At 39.2% G+C, this 22,561-nt stretch overlaps 1 protein-coding gene across 8 annotated transcripts in view; it reads left to right on the forward strand.

Moving 5' to 3' along the window:
- KLHL32 (kelch like family member 32) overlaps positions 1 to 22,561 on the forward strand; it is a 242,603-nt gene that overhangs the window by 156,724 nt on the left and 63,318 nt on the right. For all 8 annotated transcript variants that reach the window (XR_005241332.2, XM_038001106.2, XM_008007533.3 and 5 more), the window contains one exon: positions 7,787 to 7,885. Coding sequence is in view for 7 of the 8 variants with exons in the window: in XM_038001106.2 (XP_037857034.1) it covers positions 7,787 to 7,885 (99 nt within the window). In the remaining variant the exon portion in view is untranslated. The remainder of the gene's footprint in view (positions 1 to 7,786; positions 7,886 to 22,561) is intronic.

The following is a 22,561-nucleotide window of genomic DNA, read 5'->3' on the forward strand; positions in this document are numbered from 1 at the left end:
GAAACTTAGTTTGGCTGGATATGAAATTCTTGGTTGAAAATTTTTTTCTTTAAGAATGTTGAATATTGGCCCCCACTCTCTTCTGGCTTGTAGAATTTCTGCCAAGAGATCTGCTGTTAGTCTGATGGGCTTCCCTTTGTGGGTAACCTAACCTTTCTCTCTGGCTGCCCTTAACATTGTTTCCTTCATTTCAACTTTGGTGAATCTGACAATTATGTGTCTTGGAGTTGCTCTTCTCGAGGAGTATCTTTGTGGTGTTCTCTGTATTTCCTGAATTTGAATGTTGGCCTGCCCTACTAGGTTGGGGAAGTTCTCCTGGATGATATCCTGCAGAGTGTTTTCCAACTTGGTTCTATTTTCCCTGTCACTTTCAGGCACACCAATCAGATGTAGATTTGGTCTTTCCACATAATCCCATATTTCTTGGAGGCTTTGTTCATTTCTTTTTACTCTTTTTTCTCTACACTTCTCTTCTTGCTTCATTTCATTTATTTGATCTTCAATCACTGATACTCTTTCTTCCAGTTGATCGAGTTGGTTACTGAAGCTTGTGTATTTGTCACATAGTTCTCATGTCATGGTTTTCATCTCTATCAGTTCTTTTAAGGACTTCTCTACATTGGTTATTCTAGTTAGCCATTCGTCAAATCTTTTTTCAAGGTTTTTAGTTTCTTTGCGCTGGTTACATAGTTCCTTTTTTAGCTCTGAGAAGTTTGATTGACTGAAGCCTTCTTCTCTCAACTCTTCAAAGTCATTCTCTGTCCAGCTTTGTTCCGTTGCTGGCGATGAGCTGCATTCCTTTGGAGGGGGAGATGTGCTCTGATTTTTTGAATTTCCAGCTTTTCTGCACTGCTTTTTCCCCATCTTTGTGGTTTTATCTGCCTTTGGTCTTTGATGATGGTGACGTACTGATGGGGTTTTGGTGTGGGTGTCCTTTCTGTTTGTTGGTTTTCCTTCTAACAGTCAGGGCCCTCAGCTGCAGGTCTGTTGGAGTTTGCTTGAGGTCCACTCTGGATCCTATTTGCCTGGGTATCAGCAGCAGAGGCTGCAGAAGATAGAATATTGCTGAACAGTGAGTGTTGGTGTCTTGATTCTTGCTCTGGAAGCTTCGTCTCAGGGGTGTACCCAGCCATGTGAGGTGTGAGGTGTCGGTCTGCACCTAGTGGGGGATGTCACCCAGTTAGGCTACTCAGGGGTCAGGGACCCACTTGAGCAGGCAGTCTGTCCATTCTCAGATCTCAGCCTCCTTGCTGGGAGATCCACTGCTGTCTTCAAAGCTGTCAGACAGGGTCGTTTGCATCTGCAGAGGTTTCTGCTGCTTTTTGTTTAGCTATGCCCTGCCCCCAGAGGTGGAGTCTTCTTTTTTCTTTATAAAGAACTCTACTTTGATTTGGGACAATTGTGCATCTAGCCATAAAAATTTAATTTCCCAGGCTCTTTTACAGCTATGTGTAGCCACCCAGCCAATGAGATGTAAGTGGAAGTCTCTGTAACAGTGTTTACAGGAAATCTATTGTTTTTCTGATAGACAATGCCAGACTCAGCTGGCAAATGTTTTTGTTTTTTGCCCTCTCCTTTCTTTCTGCTTTGAATGTAGATGTAATGCCTGGAAGTATGGCAGCCAATTTGAGACCATGAAACCACAGCCTAAGATTTGCCAAGCAGGAAAATACAAGGAAGCTGGTTGCCACTCTAAGCTGCCTAATCCAAATGTTATTGGAAAAGTAACCCTCATATTTGTTTAAATTGTTTTGTTACATATAGGCACACACAATTGTAATGATACACAAGCATTTTCTTGGTCCTTAAAACAGTGTTTGAGGTAGACGTCATTACTTTCACTGTACAAATAAGAACACTGAGACACTTGGATTTGAGCTGTTCTCCCAAGTTAATTCTATCAGCAAATGTAATAGCCAGGATTTGAAAGCAGACAGTGTGACCTAGAACACATAGGCTTAGTTCCCTAGACATCTGTGGAGACCCAGGATGAGGTACGGGTGGGGAGAGATCTTGCCAAGCTTTGTATAAGGAGTGGATTTAGAATTGGATCTTGAAATGAGTAGGATTTTGACTTATGGAAATTAAAGAAATGAGGAGGACATTGAAGGTGGAGAACAAGGTATTGCCTGAGTGTGGAGACTAGTAGATTACTGGCTTTAGCGAAGGAACCAGAAGGTCATAAAATTGGACAAAAGTTTTTAACAGCAGTTTGGGGCTACATGGTGAAGGTTTCCAAATACAAGCCTCAAAAGTTTGAATTCTGTGATTTATAGAGAACTACTGAATTCTAGCCAGTATTGCTCAGATGGAACACTTCAACAGACATATTTATGAACATTTCCCAATATGATCACAACATTTAGAAATTGGAATTTATGTGTTCTATTATCCTTACTTGAACTATGTTTTTCTTTCTTAAAAATAAACTTCAGGTGTCAGATATAGATGTGCAGTGCATGATTCAATTTAGAAAATTCTTTTCCTTTAAATGGGTGCCACCTTGTGGATACAAAGTCCTTAGTGCAGTGGTTTTGAAACTAAAAGAGATTGGTGGCAATTTCTCATAGCTAGATAGATCTTGCGTTTCATGTTCCATCTGTGAGAATTCTGTCATAAAGAACTTCATGCAAAACATTTTATGTGTATTGAATATATGATCATTTAAAATCTATTTATGCTGTTGTATCCAGTTCATTTGATGATTATAAGTTCAAGAGTCTGATAATTTGCCATTCTGTAATACTGTATAGAAAAAAAAATCCCCAAGAAACAAAATATGAAGAAGGGAGAAAATGCATTCATTTATTCTCATAAATGATATTAGACTACTTTAATTTGCAGTTGTGCAAGCGCTTGTTTTGCTTGCAAAAGCATGTTGTTCATTTGCACACATCGTATGTGTGTTTACTAAAGACCTTAGTTGTCTGACTTTAACATGCTCAAATCCTTCAGTCTACTCTACACATAAACCAAGAAGCAAGTAATTTAAAAATCTCCTTATGCAAGAAATGAAGAAGATAGCTTTGAAGATCTGAAAATACAAAATTTTCTGAAGATGCCAACTCACTTGTTCACAGGCAGGAAAAAAAAAAAAAGGTCACAATGAGACTTACCATGGCTGTTAAAGACAGTCACTACCAGTGACCAATCCAAGAGGCAAGGTAAAAGGGAGAGGGAAAATAAAGGGAAAAAGAAGACAGAATTGAGAGAATAGACACCTGATGATCCAGGAGGATGAGCTGAAGAAGGAGGGGCAGGGATGCCATGGGGACTGTGGGGTGTCCCTGTTCCCACTGCTCAGTCCCAGTTCCACCCTCCCAGAACCCCCATGTGAGGTGTGGGCACTGACTGAGGTAGCCCACATCATCATGCCCTGCACAGAATCTCACCTCAGGTCCCATTTCCCTCCTCTTTCACCAGATTCTGGCACCATATTCTTCCTGGAGACCAAGAATCCCAGTCTTATTGCAGTTTAGAGGACCTTCATTGGAGATCATGCAAATTCACCTGTCTGCTACCAACCCTGCTTGGATTGGTGAGCAGAGGACATGTTGGCACAGAGTATTCAAGCGTGCCTCCTACCAGCAGGGTGATTGGGCCACCCCATGACTGAATTCTGACATAATTTCTCCTACCAGGTACCCATCCCCTTCTCCTGCACTTGTGGGTTTTACACTATTACTTTGCCACACCGTTCTGTGTCACCCTAAATACAGCCACTGGTCAGTTCTTATGCCTGCCAAAATGAGTGTAGAGTGTAGAGTTTCAGCATTTGGAATGGGAATCAGCTGTGGCCTTCTTATTCATATGACCTTGACTGCTACAAGTTGCAAGAGGGATTCCTGGGTAGGTTCCTGATCACATCTCATTACTTGGTGAGGTGAGGCTAGAGATGACCTCCCTGCTAGCACTGTCCAGCATCCCTCATTTGTGAACAGCCCCTTGTGTTCTGCCACCTGCAGGTCAGGCGGGGAAAGAATCCTCTATACAGATAGTCCTGTGAACAAGAAACATTCATACCCCCACCTAAGTTTGCTCCTGGTTGCATCAAAACCTGTTTGCAAATCTGGAGAGGCCCCAGCTCTACAGGTGAGCTCCACCCAAGCAAGTGAGCGTCACTGGGGGGTAGAGGCAATGCCTAGCCTAGTTTGACTTCTTTTAGGGTTTCCTTTTCCCCCAGTCCCCCTTCCCACCCCACTCCCCCGCCACTGGATTCTGGAGCACTTGGCTTTATGCATCTAGCATTTTCTTGATCTCTTGTTATTAAGACATTGTGTCTTGTCCACTGTTTATGCCTCTAGCTGTGATATGCTCCTCCAGACTGATGAGTGACTGGATGTGTCAGGCCACTCACATTAGCTCCTATTCCCACCCTGTGTGCTTTCAGATCTTGGGGAACATCTCTTCCTTCCTGCAGGTGGTCCTTGAGTGACCCTTCTTCCTGTCCATCCTGGTTTGAGTGTCAGACTGCATGTTGATGGGTATGTTTCAGAAATACCTAAATATAATGCTTGGCGGAAGTTAAATGCAGCTGTCTTAATTGTTCTCCATAAACCTGTGTGTTTGAGATCCCTTTTTTCTGCAGAGGTTGTTCTTTTGGCCAGTCCTTCGAGGCAGGTGACAGATAAATTCACCACACTGTAAATCATGAGGAGATTGGACCTTTGATTTTATTGGTGGCCAAACACAAATTTCCTGGAAAAATATATTCGAACGGTCAGTCGCCAAAGAGCAACAAAGATGAATTAAAAGTCTCTGGTAGAGTGAGGTTTGCAAACACTGGTTCTGTTTCTGTAAGTGAGAACAGCTGTCCTGGTAGGGTTTCTTTCTCCAACCCTTTAAGAGCACTTAGAGATTTTCTCTGCTAAAGCATATTTTAGAAAAACTTATGTTATAATGAGTGGAAGGAAAAAACTACAAAACAAAAAAATTTTAAAAAGAGAAAAACAATCGCCATATGGGTTTTTCATGTGCAGGCTTCTGGAAGTCCGCCTGCTGGACGTGTAACACATGCTATGGAATATTCATCTTGTCTGTCTGTGATCTCTGTCTTTGTGTTTGCTATTAGTGAGCCTTGGAGGTTATCACAAATACCAGTTGTGTGAAATGAGCACAACTGTCAGGATTTAAAGGCTAAAACCAACCTTTCTAATCCATCTATTCCCCATTCTCCTCCTTAGGCCTTGCCTCTTCTGCAAGACTATATGACATCCTTGCTCCTCTGATGGGAGCTGCAGTAATTTCCTGAATGTCAGTCAAAGCCTCCTTCCTTGAGGAGGTGGAGAAATTCGGATTTCTCTTTCTGACTAGATGGAAAAGGAGCTATAAAGACTTTTCAGAATAAGATGAGTGTTGGTATTTTTGCCACATGTGCTTAACTTTTTCACTTCTTTACTTTGCTAGCTTAGAAATATAGAGTCCTTTTTTTCTTTCTTATAAAATTAGTTAAAATTGATTCTGCATTAAAAATATGTGTAGAGATCAGTTATTACATCAAAATAACTTCATGAATATTGAGCAACAGATATGTGTGCTGAACATTGTTCTGAGTGCTGGGGATACGAAATAGACTAAGTCCCTGCTCTCCTGAAACTTACAGTGAGCAGAGGAAAATAAGCAAATAGGCAAAAAGATGAGTAATGTGAGGTGGTAAGCACTATGGTGAAGAATAAAACAAAGTTAGGAGCTAGGGAATGATTGCTGTTCAGGGGTGGGTTACTGTTCTACATAGGATGGTCAGGGAAGGCATCTCAGGTAAGACAATATCTGAAGGATATGAGGGAGTGGCCCAGGCATAACAAAAAACTAGTTGTAAACACCAAGGTGCTCAGCATATTCAAGAACTTTTTAGGTTATAGTGAAGACTTTTTGGGTTTTATTTTCATTGAAATGGAAAGTCTTCAGAAAATTCTGAATAAAAAGAGTGACATGATTTCATTTGTGTTTTTAAAGAACCAGTTTGGTTGATATTACTAAAACAGATAGTGTGAGTGGACAAAGGAGAAAGAGGAGAAAGCAGGGCAACTAGCTAGGAGGTGATTACAGTTAAGTTTAGGAAGAGGAGTTGACTGGACTAAAGCAGTGATGATGGAGTCATGAGCAGTGATCAGATTCTGAAACTATTTTGAAGATAGAAACAACAGGTCTGACTGATGAATTGGATATAAGGCCTAAGGAAAAGAAAAGTCAAGAATGACCCTGAGGTTTTCAAACCTACCATCCACTAGAAAGAGAACCTATAGTGATGCAGGAACAAGAGGGGACAATTGCAGGCAGAAGGGGTTGGGATCAAGCACACAAGTGGACTGTTGGGGAGAGCAAAAGGTACTGATACAGATGTAGGTAGATGGGTTGGTAGATTTTGTGGTAAGAGGTTTTCAAGGATCATGAAGTGAAAATCCGGTGGCAGAGGAGGAGTTGGAGGCTTCAGAAAGGAGTGTGGTGAAGTAGTAGAGTGGAGGGGTGAATTGACTAGTGCCTCCCTGTGCATCAGAGTCACTCAGGACACTTGTTAAAACACTAGTTGCCTCACCCTGAAACGTACTGATTCAGTACATCTGGGAGGCACCCAAGAGTTTGCAGTTTAGTAAGTTCCTAGGTGATGCCAATGCTGCTGGTCCAAAGACCAGACTTCGGGAGCCACTGGGCTGGGGAAATGGGTTAGAATGGAGGGCTGGGGCATCACTAAAGGCCTCCTTGCACCTGGCAGTGATTCATGTGAATTTTGTCACCATGGTCGTGTGCCTTTTTTCCAGCCCTGATCAGCTGCTCAACAGCTGGCAGCAGTAGGTAGATAATTGGACTTAACAAAATGAAGAATTGGTATCACCAGGATACTTAGGAGGCATTACCTCTTTGTGATGTCTTTGTATTCTGAAAATACCAGTTGAACATCCTTTATTTTAAATAGAAAGGATAAGAGAATCTGAGACTGAGAAAGAGGAAAATGGAAGTTTGCGGATAAAGCTTACTGTTGTAGGACTTAGAAGTAAAATGGAGGTCGGGCGTGGTGGCTCATGCCTGTAATCCCAGCACTTTGGGAGGCCAAGACAGGCGGATCACTTGAGGTTGGAGTTCGAGACCAACCTGGCCAACATGGTGAAACCCTGTCTCTACTAAAAATACAAAATTAGCTGGGCATGGTGGCGCGTGCCTGTAATCCCAGCTACTTGGGAGGCTGAGGCAGGAGTATCGCTTGAACCTGAGAGGTGGAGGTTGCAGTGAGCCAGGATTGCGCCATTGCACTCCAGCCTGGGCAACAAGAGTGAAACTCCATCTCAAAAAAAAAAAAAAAAAAGAAGTAAAATGGAGTAATATCCACCTCTGGTCTCATATGGCAAGGAGAAACACATGCCCCTTTCCCTAACATACCTGTTTCTGTGGTCTACTAAAGAGCAAAATTCTGAAATATACTTTGAAAAACTAAAACTCAGTTCTTTTGTATTTTATAAGATTACATCACAGACTGAATTTTGAGGGTTATGTTGTTCTTTGAAAATGTTTATACCCTCCTACAAAAAAATAAGTAGTTAGCTGCGGAGCTTCACACACAGAAATGATATCAGCACATGTGGTAAAGAGAAAATCGGCTGTTAGAGTAAGGGCCACAGCTCATTAATGAGAACAGGAAGAGAAGAACTGACTTCCATAAAAAGAAACAATATTAATTGAAATAGAATATGTAAAGCAGAAATTTAAATATACTATGGTATAGCTACATATTAAGCAGCATTATATTTTTAAGTGTAACTGATAGTTTTCTTTTTGTTAAAAAACAAAACAGATTTTGCTGGAGCCAGGTGTGATCCAGGATGTGCTAGCAGCGGGCAGTCACCTACAGCTGTTGGAGCTTCTCAACTTATGCTCCCACTATCTCATCCAGGTATGTGAGCTTGCATCCTGCTCATACACCCTTCGTATTCCTTTCCCCGCAGTCATAAGCTGGCCCCCACCAACTGGAGCTGAATGACAGGTAAAGTGGGGTGGGGTGTGGGCTGTGGTAGCAGAGTTTCTCCAGGACATAAGCTGAGAAACTACTAGGAGGGCGGCTGCTGCTCTTGCGCCCAATCACTGAAGCAGGAGTTTTCCTCCACTGTCCTGCCCACCTTAGGTCTCCACGACCCCTGAGCAGCCGATTAACTCAGTGACCAGGCACAGGGTTCCCTGCAGGGGCCCGGGGAGGTGACGCTGAAAGGAGTCCTTGTCCGAAGCAATATTGTCTGGTTATGGAAATAATCACAAATGTAAGAAAAGTCTAATAGTCATTGACTATTTCAGGAACAGTATCTAGTAAATCACAAAGTCCTGTGTAATTAATTACCATGTGAACTTCCCAGGCAGTAAATGCTAGAGAAGGGATGAGTGATGTTCGTATTCCTGCCCTGATTTGCTGGTCAGGAAAGGCCCCACGAGAACGAGGGAGAGAAACTCCCCAACACCAAGCACTGACTGTGTGTTCACAGTTGTTGCCCAGTCAGTCCTCACAATAACTTTGCCCATTTTTATAGATTTAAAAAATCAGAGACTTAAAATGTATCCAACTTGCCTGAGGCAATATGGCTGGTAGGACTTTCTGATTCCAAAGACCATTTCTTGGTTGGATGAAAACTCCTTGTTAGATAGGAGTCTATGGGGCATCTTAGGCAAACAGTATGGCTATGAGTCTCTTGGACTTTATAGAGTGTAACTAACTAATTTCCAATTTTAGGATCCTCCCATTTCCCCCACTGGTGTCACCTTCACTTGCATTTATTATAGCATTAAAAAAATAATTTGAAGAAATAATAAATTCATCACACAATTTAATGCCACTATCTTTGTGCATATGACACGATATGAGTGAGCAGAAAAGTTTTGTTTTCCTGCCCAATTACTTTATTTTCCTTTTAAATCATTTTCTCTCATTTTAAATATATACTTTTATCATTGACTTCCATTACCTCTTAAGTAGTTTACAAAGCTCTCTCTCGTCTGGCATCTTATTTAATCTTCCCAGCAACCCTGGAAAATAGGAACCAGCACTTCCCAGGGAGACAGTGTGAGGAAGGTCAGCCATGTTCACCTGAGGAAAATTCAAATACAGTATATGGAATTCTTATGATTATTTCAGTACATTTAATCTAACAGTAAATGGTTAATGATTTTTTTTTTACCTTATTTTCCTTTCTTTTCCTCTCAATATTGTTAGGTGGTATGGGAAAGCTATTTTTAATCCCTTTCTGCCTGTAGCAAATGGGAATCATGTAAAAAGGTTATAAGACTTCAAAAGTGTGTGTTTGACTTGTGAAATTGAAATTACTTTTATTTGACATTTCTACATCAAATATTGCAACTTGGGCTTTACGCATCATCACCTGATTCACTTTCCCCATGGCAGACAGTAATCAGTGATGCATGTTGACACAGTTTGGTTATAGCATTAGTTATCATGATGCACATTATAAACGCTGTGTATATGCAGGGGTATGTGGGTATACCTAAGTCTATAATTTTTTGTAAGTGAGAATTCCAGATGAACATTAAAGGTTCATGGGTGTTTCCCCGTTTCCCATCAGATAGGTGATTTGTTGAGATACTAAGTGACTTGTATACTTTGGAATTTAACTTCTGCGTTTCATTATTGCACTGAGGTAAAGGTGTAGCATGCCTACATGCTTGTGGACGGTTATTATTCAGGCTTCTTCAATAGTGGTTGAAGTTTTCACTGTCTTTTCACAAATGTTTTCATTTTATCATGTAACTTTACTTCTACTTTTTATCTGTGATTATTGCAAGATGTTAAACTTGTAGAAGGAAACTTTGACTACATGAGTACCAAAATCATGTCGATGTAGAAACCTTCCTTATTTCAGCCTTTTAAAAATATATACCCTGCTTCTCTCTTAGGATTATAAAAATCACAGACTGGGTCAATTCAATCTACTTTTATATTTTGATATAGTCTCATAGCTATATCTGTTTGCAATTTTTTGGTAATATTGTTCAACTGATTTTTAATTTAATGTGGGACTATTTCATTGAGTATATAAAAATAATATTTTCTTAATGTGAAAAATTCCCAGTGCTTAAAATGTACCCAGGAATTGTGCCCCTTCAATCAATGCTGATATATTCTCCATCTTTGCGTGATACTTTGTCAACTAGGAGTTTTTGAAACCACTCTCTTCACTCAGATGTCTGGTGTTGTTTTGTTGTTCTCAAACTGCCATTCTTTCTTTGACTTCTCTGCCAGAGGAGTGAAGGGCAGACCAGCTCAAATATACCATTGCCCTCCAGTCCTCATTTCAAAGTATATCCAAGGGGAACCGGTGGACGCTCCCTGAGCCTCGCTGTCATCCTGCAGTTCCTCTGAACATGTAAATGGTGCTGCTGCCCTCCTGAAAAGGAAAGGAATACCTGGCACTGTGTGGGCTGCTTTCTCTTGAATTTCCTCTGGCAGGCTGCTGAGAGAAGGAACCCCAAATTGCAGGAGCAGTGCTCCTCTGTGTCAGTGCGGACAGCTATTGAATTAGCTGCCTAATTAGCCTTCTCAGAGGTTCTCAAGGCATGTGTGTGGGAAAAAGGAAAGCTGGGCAATGAACTTGATGCTAATTGATGGGGAGGTGGAGTGTCTTGCCTTTCTTTAGGCTCCCACTAATCTAGTCTATAGGTTATAGTAGCCTCCTGAGCAGTCTGCTTGTTTCTAGCCTCAATCTGTGGTAACCCATGGTTCCCAGAACATCACTATCTTTTCCTAAGAAAGGGAACCACATATATTGAGGGCCTATCCATGCTGAGTGTTTTGCAGGGACTCCCATTTCCACTGTTAAGTCGCCCCTTAACACTGGTGGGTTGTTTTCTTTTTACAGATGGAGAAACTTAAATTCAGAACTAGGATGTTGATCTGGTTTGAAAACTTTCATTAGCTACCCTGATCATCATTCAAGTACATTATTTCTCCCACAAAAGTCTTTAGCCTCATCTTCAAGGCCCGGCCTGTTCCTCCCTGGCCTCATCTCCAGCCACAGTGCCTTTCCTAGCCTGTTTGGTTCTGGGCCCTAAGGCAGAGTTTTCATGTTGGGACTTGCCATTAGGGGAGAAGATTCATTGGTAGAGAACCTCAGTGGCAGGCAGAGCCTCTCAATCCCCTTTAGATTGTACCAAGGGGTAGGAGTGGGGAAAGCTTCATACACACACACACACACACACACACACACCATCGCCTCTGCTGATGCACAATGCCATAGATCAGGAATATCGGCAACTGAATTTTGTGTTACATCCCCTGCAAGTGATGCATCAGAAGCTTTGATGAAGATGTCTCTTTTTTTGTCATTAACTTTCCAAAAAAAAAAAAGTCTATACATTTTGTATCACCTTTCCCAAGTATATTCTATTGTCTTATTAACAATCATTCTTTATGCTCACCAAGTATCATTGTCTTTTTAATAATATGCAATTTAAATGTATTGATAAACAGAACCATCACATAGACTTTTCAAATAAAACCACCAAAGTACTGAATACGCAACTCCCTTTTTGATAGGAATATAGGTCTAATATCTATTGCTAGACAGCAGGTGGCAGTGTGAATCCACCAGAATTCAGTAGTTAATTTAAAGCAAAAATCAGAAAAAAAATGAAAAGAAAAATTATTTATTTTGCTACATATTAGTCTTCTGACCTAATCAGTAAAAAAGTCATTATTCACACCACACTGGGCAATATGCATTGTAATTTTTAACAAATAATAGGAAACTGTTAATGTGTTCACAGGAAATACAGTTTTGTCTTGGGCTGCTGTGGTCATTTATCAGCACACTTTGTGAAATCACTCATTTGTTCTAATTTGAATGTAAATGACTCTAAGGTTTTACAAATAAGGTGACAGACTCACATAAATGTAATTGCAGGGTTCATCTCCCTCTTTTTATATATCACTCATTAGGTTATGAATTAAATACATCGTATTAAACCAGGGGCATGTCCAATGATGATATTGTAATGGAAAATTACTCTATGCTATTAGAGGTGTATTTTTTATTCATGGACATTAATTTGTCATTAAGCGGCATTAGTTTAGCACTTTTATGTGAAAGACGTGACCTGCAAGAGGAGGCGTGCTGCTGGGATGTGAGAGGCTGGGACTCAAGGGCTATAGGTAGAGCATTTTATCATTGTAAGGGAAACAGAGAGGGGGGTCTGTTGTATTTGTTTTGTTTTCTGTTTTTACAGCATGAAAGATCATTTCCCCAGATTGAAGGCGTTGTTCTGTTTACAGTGTGTACATGTGGATCATCTAGTAAAGCAAAGCCCAAATTCTTACTATTCTTCAGTCAGAAGCCAAGGAGGAACATAAGGGGAACAGGAGGGAGAAAGGGTCCTGCCCTAAATCTCCTTCTCTGTGACTGATGTTTACTCAGCATCCCTTGTCTTCATTAAATTTTACACTAAGTGGGCTATGGTGAGAAGTAGTTCTTTTCTCTCTTCAGTTAAGGTACAAAGGTTTAAAAGATGCTATTCTCTCATGGAGGAGTTAAGGAGAATTCTGGGTGATTTTCTTCCTTTTTTTTGTACCAATGGTGATTTCAATAAGAAACTATTTTTCCACTTTCATTCTGAGAAGCACTAGATTCTTGAAATATCTACACCAGGGCTGAAGGTACCTGAGTGCTGTTTTTGCATCATTCTGCACATGGTTTAATGTGGTTTGGAAAATGTCTCACCACCTCCAGTTATACTGTGGGGCTTTCGAGCAGAGGGATCACACCTTATACTGATTTTATGCCTTATCCCCTCCCTGCCTTCACATTGTGAAGTTCATTATGTACTGAGGGATTGAAAGGTGCCTCCATTCAGTAATTTTTCTCTACTCTTTAAATATCAAAATTCATGTTATAGTAGGAAAAATATACTACCAGTCTTTCATTAGTTTTGCTCACTGAATACATTTTTTTGTTGAAAATCTTTCTTTGGGGATTAAATTTGACACTGAGGAGCTTACATATTTTACAGTATTATAATAGATTATCATTTTTGACTAAGTAATACTACAATGACTTATAGGAGGTTATCTCTTCTAAACAATGTATTATTATAATTTTAATTATTAAATTAAGAGTGTCACCTAAATACATAATATATAATGAGTGTTCTGAAGACAATAACTTATCCTCAAGATTGAGGAGAAGTTATAACTCATGTTCATTTTTCTGTAACACTGAACCATTTTTTCGCACATTAGAGAAGACAAATTATTTTACCAACATATATATTTAATATACTCATAATCAAATGCACTGAGTGCTGTTCCATAGTTCACTAGAGCTGAGACTTTTGTGTTTGGAGAAAGTTAAAGTACAGAGTTTGGAAAGCATATTACAAGTGGTTTAATCTTTTGGATTATTTTTAATCAGCAAAAATGATCAAAAAGGGTGGAAATGTATCAGACCTATTAAATCATAGCCAACTAGTAATTATTTGTTCTAATCAAGAGTATTTGCTGTCTGGCATGGGTAGTGCAGAATATCATATTTGCCAAATAACATTCCTATTTGGCTCTGAAATGCATCATAAGATCTGCAGTAGCCATTTTAGGGTCCCCATTAATTTTTTTCATATGCTATTATGTTGGCTTTTATTCCCTAAGCCCATACTGAAGGATGTCAGGAAGCGACAGCCCAGAGGCACACTGGCAGGCCAGGCAAGTCATTTCAGCATTTTAATCTGTTATGTGGATAATGTAGGATTGACTGTATCTTCTTTGTTTGTGAGGTTTTTAAAGAGGAGAAAGATTCTCCTGAAAGAATATCTCTTGCAAGAATTCACTAATAATATTAGTCATTTCAAACCTAAGCTAACTGTTGTCAGCTGGATGATTTTAAAATCACTTTCAGTATGCATTTTTCTTTTTAAAAATAAAGTGTTTCCAGTATTTTATTCTGCTATTCATGCTAGAGTTCAGAATCAATAATCAAAACAAACAAACCTCAATTTCACTGAATTCCATTATTAATACTTGGAAATTGATGGGGGTTTTGTAAAAGAAGATCTGTGTTTCATTTGAGATATTTATTCTCCCACCCACCCATGTGTAAATATTTCTAGTCATGGGGAAATGTCTCTCCTCTTTTCCTGAAGCTAAACTACCTTTCTGCTCCTTATTCCGTCAGTTACTCCCTGTGTTTCCTGTGGTTTTGATTTCTCCTACTTTACTGGCACTTTTCTTTCAGTTTATAAATAGGATCAATAAGACAGGAGACACTCTTCTTCATCTCTCATTACCGCAACTGCTCCTTGACCTCACTCCCCAACCGTACCCAGTGTCGGCATTCCTTACCTCCTGTTCATTCTTCAGGCCCATTGAACTCAGTCTTCTGCCTTCCTTATTCCTCAAAAGTTCTTCCAACAAAGGTCACCAAAGCCTCCTTGTTGTCTGATGCGGCAGGCCTTTGTGGTATCCTAAAGTGACTCCTCTACAGCATTTAGACGTTGGGAGCTGCATTCTTTCCTGCGCCTCTCTTTTTCGGGGCTCTCTCCTATTCTCCTCCTACTCATTTTCAGTATCTTTACAAGTGTTCTTCCATTAGCTCCTTGACTGTCCCTCAAAGCATGGGAGCTCTGTATGGGCACCCTTCCCTTCTGCTCACTATCACTCTCTTTCATGTATCTGTGGAGGGTTACTAACTCCAGCCCTCTCTCCTGAGTTCCAGCCCTGTATGTTCAGCCAGCATTTCACTTGGTATCCCACATGCCGCCCAAATCCACCTTTGCCCAGTCTCACACACCTGCTCCTCCTCCTCCTCCCTGTCTTTGTTAAGGGACCATCATCTTTTTAGTCACTCAAGCCTTGGCATAATCTTACACTCTACCCAGTCCTCATGAATTCCACTAAATAGTGTTGGTTTAGCCGTTTAAGTCATTCTCAAATATGCTACCTTCTCTTTCTCCTCATTATCATTGACATCATTAGGGTCGGGACTATTTTTCCTCGACTGCCCTGCAATAACTCAACTGGGCTCCCTGCCAATAGTCTAATGCTAATCAATACTGTACAATCTAAGTTATTTGTCTGGTCCACAAAATAATTTCTTTCCCTAAAATCCAAGCTAGCTTTCCATCTTTTAATTGCAGAACCATGTCCTTTCTCTTTCTTGTCCCTATAATGTACCCTATTCTGACTGTACCCCATGGACAGCTTGTCTTAGCTCCAAGCCAGCTGCCTAGTCTACACTTTCGCGTGGGTATTTCTCAGGCACGTGACCTTTCTGAGTGTGAACCCAAGCTAGAAAACCAGGAGTCATCCTAGAATCACCCATCTCCTTGAGCCCCACATACACTGACACAGAGACCTTTCAGCCCCACCCCCTTAACTTGTTAAATCTCTCTCATAGTCTCTCTTTCCACTACTACTGTCTTCATTCAGATCCACATTATTTATTTTCTGGACTAAAGAAACTTCTTGCTAACTGATGAACCTGCTTTCCCTCTTGCCCCATTCCAGTACCTCCTCCAAAATTCTGTTTGATAGATTTTGAAAAGTTTTTTTTAATCCATGAAAAATTCTGTTTGATTGATTTTTTAAAAAAATCACAACCTGATCATGTCACATTCTTGCTTAAAAATATTCATTATGGTGAATGTGGTTCACATAGTCTTCAGGATGAGGTTCACTCCTTTTAATTTGGGACACAGGACCTGTCTTTATTATGAAACATGCTATCTCTTTAGCTTTTTTTTTTTTAAACAATTTACTACCCATGTGCAATGCCTGTTCCACAGTCATTATGAACTTTGTGCATTTTCCTGTACCTAAACCTCTTCATACGAAGCCTCCTTTTCTGTGGATTATTTTTCCCTCACTTTGTTACCTTCTGAATTCCTATTTAACTTTCAAGTACTTGACTCACATTGTCTCCTCTTCCAGAGTTGCTTGATCAATCCACCCAGTTGGAATTATATTTTCCTGCTCTTCTTTAATTATGGGCAATCTTCTGGGAGACGGATCACACCATATTGTTTGTGTTAATTTACTTATCTGTCTCCCCAAGACATAGGTTTATGTCCCAAAGTTGTGTGACGTCGGACAAGTTACTTAACCTCTTTGTCCCCCAGCTCCTCATCTGTGAAACACAGATATGGTATCCTATATACAGTCTACCTTTTAGGGATGTTGAAGGATTCAGTGAGACAATGCATGCAAAGTATCTCACAAACACACTATCCTACATCGGTGAGTGCTCTATAAACCAGAGCCGATATAATGTAGTGCTTCACTTGTGAATTCCTCCATTAATTCCACAGTTATCCTCCTACCCAACCCCTCACCCCTGTCTTCCCTCATTTCTGGAAATGTCAGCAACTTTGCTGCCTACTTCAAATTGACAACCTATTGGACAAATCTGTTTCTGAAATTTTGGGGAATAATCACCATTCTGTAAAAGATACTCTTCCTCTTAGCCACTTCTCTTTGATTTTGTTGAAATGTATACATTGTTTTTCAGAAGTCACAAATAATTAAATGAGCCGTCACTTTCTCTCTGCCTCTGAAATTTGAAAACATCATACTGAAATTGTACTTTAATAAATAATAAAATAATGCTTTGACAAAAGCAACACAATACATGGTATTGACACTTCGTAGACAGAAAATTTTGTTTTATTGTTTCCCCTGCCCTTTCTATAATTAAAACATCTTTTTCCATCCTGGCATACAGAATCCAAGAAACAATTGGAAAAGTCTTTCATCTCTAGTGCTAGTGCATGGTAGGTACTTAGAAACACATATTGTCTGATTGAATTCCTCTGCATGTACCGTAAGAGCTCCCGGTGATAGAAACTTTGATTATGAAGTTGCATGATATCCTATGCTTCCTGACTAGGGGACATAAAAGCTGTGTATTTATTTAAAATTTAAAAAGAAATCCGAATTATTCCTTACTGTGAGAATGCTATCCATGTGTCTCACTTCCCTCCATCTGTCTTCCTTTCCTGTGGCTTTCCTTCCAGAGGAAGGAAAGGGGTGTAAAGGGGTGGAGACTTCTCCTCCACCCCTTTCTCACTGTCTATCCACAAGTATCTTTTAGAACAGGCTACCAACCTTTATCCTGCTGCAACCTTTATCATGCTACAAGCCCTAGGAAGTGGCTACAAGCCCTAGGAAGTGACTGCTTGTCTGTGTCATAGACTTGGCTCCAGATACCCTGGCCTTAGTCCCACACATTCAGTATAATGTTTGCCTACTTCAGAGGCACAGTTGAAGGGCTCGGGTCACACAATTTGTTTACTGCGAGAGTGTATTTATGCAGGACAGAGTCATTCCTGTCTTCACTGAAATGCATACTCCAGAGTAACGATTCCTAAACTTGATTATGCAAGGAATCATCTGTATAGATGGCTAAAACAGACTGCTTGGGCCCCACTGCAGAGTTCCTGATTCAGGAGGTCTGGGAGGGGCCTGAGAACCTGTATTCTAACAAGTTTTGAGGGATGCTGATGTCTGAACCAGGGAGCACAATTTGAGAACTCCCACTCTAGATTCTCTTGCCACACTGCTTTTTATGAAGTACCTGACTGTTAAATCACCGATACTCAGATTTTGAAAGTGTATTTGTCACATTTAGATAAATTTGAATTGCTCCTAGTAACATAAAGGTATTGATGCTATGTATGCTTCATAGCATCCAAAAGATAAAAAGTGAAAATAATGCAAATATGAAACAAACAAACAAACAAAAAACCTTCCAGGTCTCACTCTTATTCATAATAATGATTAAGACAGTCTGTAGGTAAGTGAGGGATTTTAAAAAAAACTACTTTATTAAGTTACGATTGACATAGTGAGGGATGATTTAAAGTGTGCAGTACTGGGCTAATTTTCAGCAATCTGACTTTGTTTACTAGAGCAAGTAGGGAAACATATCATAATGACTTCTATACTATTCTTTTAAACATTTTTAAACTGATTTTGCCTATCCTGGTTCAAAAAGTATAGTTATTGAAATTTTAGATTTAAAACCCTACTTGCTCAGATAAACTATTTTCAATTAAAAGAAAAATGTATATATTAACTTCCCATATATATTCCATATTCATTGGCAATCTCCTTATGTTCTGAGTCAGGTTTAGTGAACTTTGAAACAGCATTTTACAGCACATAGTGACTGTGGCCAGAATTATTAGTTATTGTTGATGGCTATGTTTCACTTCCTCCCTACTAGATTTCCAGCTTACTAGAGAATTTCCCAAGGAACGATATAAAATTATTCATGAGCCTTGGGTATTATGCAAACAATTGATTATGAAAATGTACCAGTAACCTAATTGTAGAATTCCTCTGTTATACAGCACAAATGTATTTAAATAGGTCTTGCAAGACTCCAAAAATTAGAGCATGCTGGAGTTTTCCTTTTACTTTTGATTTGCTGCTAATACTTTGTTTTCATTTAATCAAATTGTATCGTATACATATTCGTATGAATATATGAATATATCGTTACATACAGTTGTCCATACATATTTACATATTTATATACAAAATATACCTATATCTCTCTATATGTTTATACATATAAAAATATCTGAGTTTGATTATTTTATCATATTGCAAGTTATCTGGCCTGCATTGTCAATGAATTGCTCATTTTTTCTTCTATAACAATTAGACAATTAGACTTTATCCTATCAACTCTATGACAGTGTTGAGAAAATTCATAGAGCCCTTCACACGCACAATAACCATGATAACTTTTTTCCTATATAACTGATCCCAAGGCTATTAAAGGGTTTGAATTTTGTTTATTTATTGGTTTGTTTCAACCTGTTCCAAAGGCCAGACCTTCACCGCACACCTACACCAGCCCCCTTTATGTTGCTTTCTCTACTCCTGGAGTACCAGCCTTTCCTGCAGCATCAGGTTAGGTAGTCACATAATACCTTGATTTATAACTAGGTTGTAATCAAAATAGGAAACAGGTGGAATCACAACTGGGTATGGTGCCTTGGATATTAATGGCTTGGCTCAGCAGTGGAATTTCTAAGCCATGTACACTTTTTTGTCTTAATTATGCATTCATTAAAAGCTTTTATACCCAACAGAATAAAGTAAATATTTTTTGATCTCCATACTGTGCTCCCAGACTGTAGATTTGCACAGCAGGGTCTTGATAATCTGAATAAATTGTATTTCCCCAAGGAGTTTATCTTTCAAATAAGGTCATAAAGAAATGCAGCTCCCCCATCCGTAGATTTCTCCATGTGCCTTTTCTGCTATGAGTAATATAGAGCTGGGGAACCAGAGTATATGATAGTAATACATACTTGCTTATGGTCCAGTATAATGTCTCTATCTGTTCTCCCTACTTATCTCTGGTGAAGTATTTTTTAAGTACAAAAGAAATGAATGATTTTATGTGGCAGCCATGGTTTTTGCTGACACTCAGAAAAACAATGTCCATATTAGACATTCAGTGTTTTCTTCCCTTTACCCACTCAGTGAGTATGGACTATGCAAAACTATAGTTTGAGTACTGTAAACAGCATTTGTAAAAGGGAATAATGATAACTACTGTATGTTGAGCATCTACTATGTAGAAGGTACTTTACCTGCACTTTTGAAAATCCTTATCACAGATCTGGAATGCAGTGTCACTTTTCCCAATTTTTAGATGAGAAAATTAGACTTGAAAAGATTAACCACTGACTGAAGCCATCCAGGTGGGTCAGCTCCAAATCATGTGTTTTTCCTACAACTCTAAACTAAAGACGCCACCAACGCCTTGTTCCCACAGCTTATCACCCAGTGGAGGAGACAGGGAAACTGTGAAATTAGGAACCTAAGTAAATATGCACAATTAGGTGTACTTATAATATTTCTAAATCATGAAGAGTAAGATGGCAACACACTTCATGGTGCATACATATGCTAAAAGTAGCACACAGTTCTGAAAAGTTCAGGCAATAGCTTTTTCCCATCTTTTTAGGTTGCCATATTTATCTCCAGTGCAGCTAACATTTCTAGGCATGTACCTTTATTTATTTAAATATTAAATATATGCATTAATACTTAATAAATTATTTACATTGTAAAATTTTAAAATATTTTTAGAGGAGCAGAAAAATCTATGTGTTTACCATGAACTAAGAAATAAAAGCAATACAAGTTGCAGTTTTAAAGATGTAGTATTTTTTCTTGCCTACCCACTGTATATCAATCAAAACTTGCTAGGTAGCCACTTTCTGAAGACAGAGAGGAAGATCTAAAGAACTAAAGACACTATCTGCACCTTTATGCACGGCTGGGGAGAGAAGAGTCAAACAAATGATACAAATAGCAAGTGTAATTAAAAGTCAGAGGAGGGAAAGTCCTCCAAGTTGGAGTGGCCTGCCTTTCCCTGGAGATGGAATCTGATCTGGGTTGTCCCATAGAGGGGAAGGGCATTTATATTACAGAACTTCCCCTTTCTCACAAGCTTTTTAAAGTCTACTGAAGCAAACGATGTCTTCAAATCCTTCACAAATAATCATCATCTGTGACAAAAGAGTCTCAAAGTTTTGCTTATGGTCTAAAGGAAAATTAATGAGAATTCATTTGATTATATCTGATTTTTTTTTTTTTGGCAGTTTGCACATTTATCTTTTTCTGATCATCACTAAAAACCAAGAGAAGTAGGCTTCTTTTTCAACATTCTGGGGAAAGGCGGAAAAATCTAACATATAGAAAACAAGGAGACCCAAGCAAGATTCACCGTGGAAGTCAGGCCTCATGTATCTGGTACCACAAGTGGGCATTCCATTATATTGCCCAGTTGCATGAAAAACCCGACACCTAGTTAGCATCACAAGGGAATTTCTGAAGCTCAGATCAAGTACTTAACACTTTTCTCAGTTAATTGTGGGAGAGCTGTTTATTTTGCCCAACTGTTAAGTTATATCTATAACCAAGCTATTATTTCCTCTTTCCATGTAAAGTCATAGATGTGCCTCACAACTGTTTGCTTTTTTTCTTTCTTGATCCAACAAATACTTCTCTGTTGCAATCTGTGAGAAAGACATTATGATTGGCATTGTGCAGAATACAAAAAGCGTGTGATGCAAAACCTACTTTTTACTAGTTTACTAGGTACATTTTTAATAGTTTGAAGATAAGCTACATACATGAATAGCTTAGTGACAAGCTTATTGTGTATGTGATAGGAGACCTGAAGTGGGAGACATTAGAATTCATTCAGTGATAAAGAGCCTTATACATACCATATCCTACTTGCTACTTTGTCCTTAAAAGCAGCTGATAAAATTTTTAAATTTCACTTTGACTTAACATTGTTAAAAATCAAACCATACTGATTTTTATGTAGAGTGGTTTCTCAGGCTATTTGGAATAGATTTGGGAGTGGTTTTAAAAAGAGAATTTCTTAACTTACATAGCCAAGGATGGCCTTTCATTTAGAGGAATTTTCAAATTGTGATATAAAATCAACATTGTATGTAAGAACTTCATGTATGCTACTACATCATGGGCATAGAAACCACCATGTCTCCTGCCTATCTTTATCTGTAGTAAAGTATCGACATGGGGTAATTTCGAAGGACACTTGTCTGAGTGAAGTGCATCAATAATTGGAAATGAAAGATTATAATTACATTGATGAAACAAAGCATTGTTAAAATAGCCGCATCTGTTGAGTGTTATTACCCAGAAAAATCTGTAATTCTGTTCAATTTGGACATCTTAGAGGGGGAAAACTTGGGAAATCAAAATGACATTACTCTTGTTTTAACCTTGAGAGGAGTTTATTATTATCTTTAACCCAAGTCGTAGTTTTCTATACTGACAGTACATGATGCTTATTTTTCTTTCACCAGTCAGTGGCATTCTCAGAACCAGATGAGACAACAAAAGAAATAGGTGTTTTTAAGGCTTTGTTTTGAAGGGTACCTCATCTAGTTCTAGGAATGTCAGAACACCTATTTTTAAGATGACTGCATCTACTATAGACTATCTCCATTATCTCCCCCACAAACAGATATCATATAATTATGTATAATGTGTATAATTTCTGTGCCAGAGGCGTGATTAAACTGCAGTGTGGATGGGCAAGGGGTTATTGATGAGCCAGGGAGCCACGGCAGTAGCCAAAACTAAGACTACATTTCAGAAATTCAGATGATTGAGTCTCAGCCTGTATCATCATTGGCACACAAGACACGGCTCTTGAGCATGACATCCCTAAGCTAGGCTATGGGTTGTGTGTGGTAAATACGTCGACTCTAGGTATAAGGCTACATGGTTTTCTCTCATTCAAGAAGGTATAGTAGAATACAAGTGAGTCTGGGTGGCATTATTTCAGAGATAGGCTTAAATCTACTCTAAATTATAAACAAAGTACTTCTTGTATGAACTTTGGTCATTTATTAGTAGTACCTGCCTAATTGAGATACTGAGAGACACCACAAAGGTGATGGCCACTCTGCTGTAGATGAGACCCGCCAGGGGACATCAGTGAGGCCAAGACTAGTTGTTCTCTTGCTGCCTTCACGGGTTTGGGATGGGTGGGCTGCAAGGCCACATGGTCAACACTGT

Source organism: Chlorocebus sabaeus, chromosome 13 (assembly GCF_047675955.1).
Source record: "Chlorocebus sabaeus isolate Y175 chromosome 13, mChlSab1.0.hap1, whole genome shotgun sequence".
NCBI classification, from domain to species: Eukaryota; Metazoa; Chordata; class Mammalia; order Primates; family Cercopithecidae; genus Chlorocebus; species Chlorocebus sabaeus.